The sequence below is a fragment of the Procambarus clarkii genome, chromosome 47 (assembly GCF_040958095.1).
Source record: "Procambarus clarkii isolate CNS0578487 chromosome 47, FALCON_Pclarkii_2.0, whole genome shotgun sequence".
Taxonomy (NCBI): Eukaryota; Metazoa; Arthropoda; class Malacostraca; order Decapoda; family Cambaridae; genus Procambarus; species Procambarus clarkii.
Genome location: NC_091196.1, coordinates 28,981,550 through 28,990,271, shown reverse-complemented (window position 1 = coordinate 28,990,271; position 8,722 = coordinate 28,981,550). Strand labels below are relative to the sequence as shown.

The following is an 8,722-nucleotide window of genomic DNA, read 5'->3' as shown; positions in this document are numbered from 1 at the left end:
CTCCCCATTTCATGGTAAAACTTCCCTTCCTCTCCCCCCTTGGTCACCCATTCCCCCCCCCTCTTCCCCCTTCCGCCGTCCCCCATCCCCCATTCCCGCCCCCATTCAGGTTGCATCTTAACCCATTGTTAACACTTCCTCTTTCCACTTCGGTTTCATATTTGATTTAAATTTTCTCCTATTTTTTCTCCCTGTTCTCTCTCTCTCTCTCTCTCTCTCCTTTCTTATATTTATTTTTTTTTCTCTTCTAAATTCTTTCTTGTTATCTTTTAATTTATATATTTTTTTCGTTTGCTTCTCTTTATCCTCCACTTGTATCTGTTCCACGTTATCTTGTTTTGTTTTCTTAGTTTGATCTATGGTTTTTTTTTTTATTTTGTTTCTCTCCTTCATTTCCTTTGCATTATTGCTATCTTCTCTACGCCTTTATTCATTCCGTTTATCTGTCTTTATCACGACCAATGTTGCAGCTGTGTTTCGCAATATTGCTCTTTAGTTTACGTCTATATTTAATATATCAAGATTTATCAAGATTATTGATCAATACTGATCATACACCAGTCTCTCTCTCTCTCTCTCTCTCTCTCTCTCTCTCTCTCTCTCTCTCTCTCTCTCTCTCTCTCTCTCTCTCTCTCTCTCACACACACACACACACACACTATGGAATGCATTAGGCAGTGATGTGGTAGAGGCTGACTCCATACACAGTTTCATGTGTAGATATGATAGAGCCCAGTAGGCTCAGGAACCTGTACACCAGTTGATTTTGACGGTTTAGAGGCGGGACCAAAGAGCCCGAGCTCAACCCCCGCAAGCACAATTAGGTGAGTACACACACACACACACACACAACACCTGATGGCTCGTTTGTCGAGATACGTCATGGTCGAAATCAGAACTGCAAAAACACTTCGTGTTCTGCCGGCAATCTGTGCCATGCTCTCTGGCCCCCTTTCTGGCCCTCTTTCTGGCCCCCTTTCTGCCCCCCCCCTCTCTATAAGACGCCCACGTCTTCAGCTTGTCACACAATATATTACTTTCCGACCATTAGCTTCTAAGGCTGCCGGGTCACTCAAATCGCCTCCGCCCAACTTCTTACAGATTGCGAAAGCTTTAAGGAAGGTTCGACTTTGGCATAAACGTACTTGTGTCTCGTTCGCGATCCTCTTAACCAGGCTGTTTATACAGCCCTGGTAGTTACGTTCTGCCGATGTCGTGCTTCCAGAGACTTACCTAAATATTGTAATATATTTTCTGGTCCACAACACTAATCCTTTCTACTTCCCTATACCTTGTGTTCTTATCTCTTACTACCTTAACTATGACCCCATTCCCAGCCCCTAAATTCAGCCCTAACCCCCTAACCCCCTCCCCAACTCCCATCACTTCTCTTTCCCAATACTAAATCTTTTCCTACACCTGTCACTGATCCTCTCACTTTTTTCCTATCCAAATATCTCTCGTTCCCTACGTCCATCTCCCTGACCTCTTCTAATCCCGTTTGGTAGACTTATGTCCCTTTCTATCTTATCTTTCTCCCTCAGCTGCTGGTTCTATACCTCTCCCTTCTCCAAGGTACAGCTGCTGGTTCTATACCTCTGCCTTCTCCAAGCTACAGCTGCTGGTTCTATACTTCTGCCTTCTCCAAGCTACAGCTGCTGGTTCTATACTTCTGCCTTCTCCAAGCTACAGCTGCTGGTTCTATACTTCTGCCTTCTCCAAGCTACAGCTGCTGGTTCTATACCTCTGTTGCAGCTGTATACCCACCTGTCCTTCCCTCAACCCACTATACCCACCTGTCCTTGGAGTATGTCTAGAGATTAGACTAGATTATACATAATCTAGATGCAATCACGTCCAGACTCAGTCTAGGGCCAAGCCAGATGGATCAATTATTTGCATAGAACACAGCTGTGGTAAAGGATAGGGGGAAAGGATAGGGGGAAAGGATAGGGGGAAAGCTCTTCAATCAGTAGGCCTACAGAGCACTTGAAAGGGATATATATAGAGACAAGAAGCTGGGATAGAACGAACGGAAGGAGGGAACGGAATCCCTCCCCCAATAAATTTTCCCCCGCAAAAAAAAAAAAGGTTTGCATTTTGCACTATTTCATTTACAGTATAAGAGAAAAAGGCTAAAAACCATAACTAAAGCTTCCTAGACCTAGTATGATACATGTATGTACTATCAGGCCACCTGAGATAACGTGTATTAGGCCTACGGTTGTTGGAACAGGTTAAGTTTTTTTTTAATTACATTTTCGATTTATTAGCATGATATTTTGGCTAATTCAACAGCACAGAACGTGAACTTTCAAACGTTAAACGTGCAGTCATTCTAAATACCGCTCAGAAATCACTCTCAAAAATCACTCTCAAAAATCACTCTCAAAAATCACTCTCAAAAATCATATTTCCGATAGGCATCGAATTTTGAAAACTGCAGGATGGGGGGGGGGAATTTTGGCAAAAGCTGACCAATCACCGTTTTCACTAATATGCATATTTTCGGTATTAAAAGTCGTAATTTTTATTTTTATTTTCAAAAGTCGATTTTGATGGTGTTCAAATCAAAATATACCGTTAGATCAACAGTAAACTTTGATCTGAACGTTTGAACAATTAGTTGCTGTAAATACTATCCATTTAAGAGGATGGGATGTCGGGATAGGAGATGGGGTAGAAGGACGGAGCGAGCAAAAAAAAGGTGTCCCATGCAGCCCCCTTGGACCATTGGGGATCGAACGCCGACCCTGCAAGAAGCGAGACCGTTGCTCTACCAGCAAGCCCAAGTAATTGAACCACCAAAAAAAAATCATTTTAATATTTCTCCAATTCAGTTGTCAGCTCCTTATTTTAATACTTCGTGAAGAGCAGTTGTTTTAAATCATAATATATCAATGATTATAATTCCAATTACATCACAACATTACATTGGAGAAATGCTTTAAAGTTTCACTCTTACATAAAATTGCACTACTTCATTGTTGCATTACATTATATCATTATATTATATTAAATTGCATTAGGGCGCTCGACTTGCAAATTGCTAATGTTAAGAAACACACATAAGGATATTCAATTTCCATTGGGTAATATATAGTCATTATATAAGCAGTCATTCTGTGAGCAGTCATTCTGTAAGCAGTCATTCTGTGAGCAGTCATTCTGTAAGCAGTCATTCTGTGAGCAGTCATTCTGTAAGCAGTCATTCTGTAAGCAGTCATTCTGTAAGCAGTCATTCTGTAAGCAGTCATTCTGTAAGCAGTCATTATAAAAGCAGTCATTCCGTAAGCAGTCATTCTGTGAGCAGTCATTCTGTAAGCAGTCATTATAAAAGCAGTCATTCCGTAAGCAGTCATTCTGTGAGCAGTCATTCTGTAAGCAGTCATTCTGTGAGCAGTCATTCTGTAAGCAGTCATTCTGTAAGCAGTCATTCTGTAAGCAGTCATTATAAAAGCAGTCATTCCGTAAGCAGTCATTCTGTGAGCAGTCATTCTGTGAGCAGTCATTCTGTAAGTAGTCATTCTGTGAGCAGTCATTCTGTAAGCAGTCATTCTGTAAGCAGTCATTCTGTGAGCAGTCATTCTGTGAGCAGTCATTCTGTAAGCAGTCATTCTGTGAGCAGTCATTCTGTGAGCAGTCATTCTGTAAGCAGTCATTCTGTAAGCAGTCATTATAAAAGCAGTCATTCCGTAAGCAGTCATTCCGTAAGCAGTCATTCTGTGAGCAGTCATTCTGTGAGCAGTCATTCTGTGAGCAGTCATTCTGTGAGCAGTCATTCTGTGAGCAGTCATTCTGTAAGCAGTCATTCTGTGAGCAGTCATTCCGTAAGCAGTCATTCTGTGAGCAGTCATTCTGTGAGCAGTCATTCTGTGAGCAGTCATTCTGTGAGCAGTCATTCTGTAAGCAGTCATTCTGTGAGCAGTCATTCTGTAAGCAGTCATTCTGTGAGCAGTCATTCTGTAAGCAGTCACACCACAAGATAAGACAGTATTGGGTAGTATCACTCATTCCTGTGAGTGAACATAACGCAATCAAAAGCAAACAAAATACTTCCTCTCACTCAATTTTTTGAGTGCATATGACATAATTTGTCCCCCACACTCAACCAGTCAGATTTACGAAACCGCTCATTCATCAGAACTCTCTTCTTCTAAACTATTTCTCCTTTCATGCTATACTGAGATAATACTGTTTACCAATATTTGCGCAGATTCTGAAGTTCCTTCAAGTTCAATTGGAATATCTTGCCTCTTCCCCTTCTCCTCTTTCCCCTTCTCCCTTCCCTTCCCTTCCCTTCCCTTCCCTTCCCTTCCCTTCCCTTCCCTTCCCTTCCCTTCCCTTCCCTTCCCTTCCCTTCCCCCACCACTCCTTCCCCCACCACCCCTTCCCCCACCACCCCTTCCCTCTCACCCGAGGCTCTGAAACCCCCACACAATACCACCCCGCCACACACACACGCACGCACACACACACACACACACACACACACACACACACACCTCATTGATTGATGTATCACACATTGGTTGCAAGTCCCACTTGGGAGAGGGGTAAATATATCATTATATATCATATAATATCATATAATTAATTATAGAGAGGGTATTATATCCAAGAGAGATGATTGAGGTGGGATAGAGCAAATGGGAGAAGGAGAGCCGGGATGGGGGGATAGATTCAAAGTGGAATAGATGTGTATAGAGTGTGTGGAAGGGGGAGTGGGATAGTGAGAAGGATAGAGAAGGATAGGGGTGGTTGGCTACGGTTAGAGAGCAGGTATCAACAGAGGACGTCAGTGTGTTTAACTACCATCATGACTTAAGGCTGTTAGCACCGTGCAAGGTCGAAGGCGCTCGTGCGAGTAATGATTCTCTTGCTCCAACAAGGATATTATATATATATATATATATATATATATATATATATATATATATATATATATATATATATATATATATATATCGTACCTAGTAGCCAGAACGCACTTCTCAGCCTACTATGCAAGGCCCGATTTGCCTAATAAGCCAAGTTTTCCTGAATTAATATATTTTCTCTAATTTTTTTCTTATGAAATGATAAACCTACCCATTTCATTATATATGAGGTCATTTTTTTTTATTGGAGCTAAAATTAACGTAGATATATGACCGAATCTAACCAACCCTACCTAACCTAACCTATCTTTATAGGTTAGGTAGCAGAAAAAGTTAGGTTAGGTTAGGTAGTCGAAAACCAATTAATTCATTAAAACTTGGCTTATTAGGCAAATCGGGCCTTGCATAGTAGGCTGAGAAGTGCGTTCTGGCTACTAGGTACGACATATATATATATATATATATATATATATATATATATATATATATATATATATATATATATATATATACATATATATATATATATATATATATATATATATATATATATATATATATATATATATTATATTGTGACTGTGAAATGCAAGATTTTAATTAAATTGGCTGCGTGTGTCGAGGTATGTACTTGTTTGACTATTTTTTTTGTTTGTTGGTCATCAGTTGGTCTATTAATTTGTTTGTAAATTGTTTAAAATTTTCCGTTGAGTTTTGTTAGTTTGATGTTGATATAAACTTGTAACTGCAACACTGAAGTGTTTGTATAGTCTTCTTCTGTTTTCTTGGCTCCATCAGCACACGCGCGCGTGCACATACACACACACACACACACACACACACACACACACACACACACACACACACACCACACACACACACACACACACACACACACACACACACACACACACCTCCACCATCTCCAACACTCCTTTTGATCAAACAATTTAGATAGAAAATCTCCAACAGTCATCTCCACCAGGGTCACCCCACACCCTTCCTTCCCCCCCTCCCCAACACCTCCCCTCCCCCACCTCCCCCCCCACCAAGGAGTCGCCAGGTGTCGGTCCACACCTGTCAGCAGGTGATGGACTGAGGCGTCAAGGGGGCAAGGAGCCTCACTTGGAGACACGAACGCACCTGCTCAGCCCCTGTGTGCGTGTGTGTGTGTATGTGTGTGTGTGCGTGTGTGTGTGTGTGTGTGTGTGTGTGTGTGTGTGTGTGTGTGTGTGTGTGTGTGTGTGTGTGTGTGTGTGTGTGGAGAGCTGGCCTAGGTTTCAGCCCTAACTCAATGCCCTTCAATGAACGGCGAACCTATTGAGAAGCGACGCAGATGCACGTAGGGATAAGACGCAAGTGACGCAAAGCACCCGTTTAGAAGGGAGGGGGGGGGTGTTTGGAATTTTGCGTTAGTGTGTGTGTGTGTGGCGTAAATACGAAGCGTAAACACGTACATACGCACGTACGTACGTACATACGCACGTACGTACATACGCACGTACGTACATACAGTCCTAGTCACAGCGTAACGCCAGCTGGGAGAACGTGGCCAGAAGGTCGTAACTCTGCTTCTTACACATACGATAAGTTGTCTTAAAGTCCTCGCGTCTAGTATTTAGGTTGAGCTTCGGCTCTGTGGTACCGCCTCTCAATCTTAAATAGACTGGTTTTGCAGGTTCCCGAGCACTATATTAGACAGGATAAACGTGTCTTCAAATGTTTACAATATTTGTAAACAAAACACATTTCTGTCTCCTCTACTTCACTACTTAGCGCATTCCATTTGTTATCTTGAGGTTATCTTGAGATGATTTCGGGGCTTTAGTGTCCCCGCGGCCCGGTCCTCGACCAGGCCTCCACCCCCAGGAAGCAGCCCGTGACAGCTGACTAACACCCAGGTACCTAGTTACTGCTAGGTAACAGGGGCATTCAGGGTGAAAGAAACTTTGCCCATTTGTTTCTGCCTCGTGCGGGAATCGAACCCGCGCCACAGAATTACGAGTCCTGCGCGCTATCCACCAGGCTACGAGGCTCATTGTTCCGACTGAACAAAATTGTTTCTGTGGCACATTCGGGTTCTTTAAAGCTGTGTCCCCCCCCCCCCAGTACCCCCTTTTTTGTCTGTGTTCCACACAAGCCACATAGCTCGACTTTATTTTTTCCATTCTCTTTTGTATGGAGGATTTTGTATGTGGTAATCATATCTCGTCCCTTTTTCTTTTATTTCAGTGATGTCAGGTTCAGTTAATTTATACATGATTTTCGTTAGTTTCAGTTAGGTTAGGCTAGTTTAGTTTCAGTTAGGCTATCTTGAGGTTATCATTGATATGATTTCGGGGCTTGGCGTCCCCACGGCCCGGTCCTCGACCAGGCGTCCTTCTTTTTGCACCCCCCCCCCCCCAGGAAGCAGCCAGTAGCAGCTGTCTAACTCCCAGGTACCTATTTACTGCTAGGTAACAGGGGCATCAGGGTGAAAAAAACTCTGCCCACTTGTTACAGCCTCCACCGGGGATCGAACCCGGAACCTCATGGACTACGAATCCTAAGAGCTGTCCACTCAGCTGTCAGCCCTCCCCCCCCCCCCTGTGTGTGGTTAGGTTAAAGGCTAGTTTAGTTTCAGTTAGGTTAGGTTAGTATTGATAATGTTAGGATTAAGTCAGGCTGGTTTGAGTTAGGTTAAGTTTGAAGTGGTTTGGCTTGAATTGGTTAGGTTAGGATAAGTTGGGTTAGGTCAGGGTTGGTTATAGGCTGGGTTGGGTCAAGTTAAGATGGGTTAAGTGATTAAGATTAAGCCACCCAAGAGGTGGCACGGGCATGAATAGCCCCGTAATGAGTTAGGGTTAAATTAGATGTGTTTAAATAGTGATGATGAAAAGGTGTATACCTTCTCCTCTCAGGTGTCAAGACCCAGTCAATCCTTGTTGTCAATCCCAGTCAATCCTTGTTGTCCATCCCAGTCAATCCTTGTTGTCAATCCCAATCAATCCTTGTTGTCAATCCCAGTCAATCCTTGTTGTCCATCCCAGTCAATCCTTGTTGTCAATCCCAGTCAATCCTTGTTGTTCATCCCAGTCAATCCTTGTTGTCCATCCCAGTCAATCCTTGTTGTTCATCCCAGTCAATCCTTGTTGTCCATCCCAGTCAATCCTTGTTGTCCATCCCAGTCAATCCTTGTTGTCAATCCCAGTCAATCCTTGTTGTCCATCCCAGTCAATCCTTGTTGTCCATCCCAGTCAATCCTTGTTGTTCATCCCAGTCAATCCTTGTTGTCAATCCCAGTCAATCCTTGTTGTCCATCCCAGTCAATCCTTGTTGTTCATCCCAGTCAATCCTTGTTGTCCATCCCAGTCAATCCTTGTTGTTCATCCCAGTCAATCCTTGTTGTCAATCCCAGTCAATCCTTGTTGTCAATCCCAGTCAATCCTTGTTGTCCATCCCAGTCAATCCTTGTTGTCAATCCCAGTCAATCCTTGTTGTCAATCCCAGTCAATCCTTGTTTTCCATCCCAGTCAATCCTTGTTGTCCATCCCAGTCAATCCTTGTTGTCAATCCTTGTCAATCCTTGTTGTCAATCCTAGTCAATCCTTGTTGTCAGTCCGAGTCAATCCTACGCACCAGGTTTAACACGCGTCACCAGTATGAAACGCGTTTCAACTCGGGGTCTACCTTGACAATGTCGCTAATAATAATTTTTCATGTCGTAATCATGTGCTCACTGAGGACCTTGTGAGCCCTGATTGAGGTTTATTACCACTATTAAATTGGTACTATATAGGTTAATATATTTTGTCTTTTAAGTATAAGCGCTCTATAGGACCTAATAGCACTTGCTATTAGTG

At 42.8% G+C, this 8,722-nt stretch overlaps 1 protein-coding gene across 1 annotated transcript in view; it reads left to right on the top strand.

Annotated features, from left to right (window-relative positions):
• Nucleotides 1-8,722, top strand: part of LOC138350902 (mucin-21-like) — a 33,111-nt gene that overhangs the window by 13,846 nt on the left and 10,543 nt on the right. Inside the window, exon 2 of the mRNA XM_069302361.1 lies at nucleotides 3,134-3,965. Coding sequence (XP_069158462.1) covers nucleotides 3,134-3,965 — 832 coding nt within the window. The remainder of the gene's footprint in view (nucleotides 1-3,133; nucleotides 3,966-8,722) is intronic.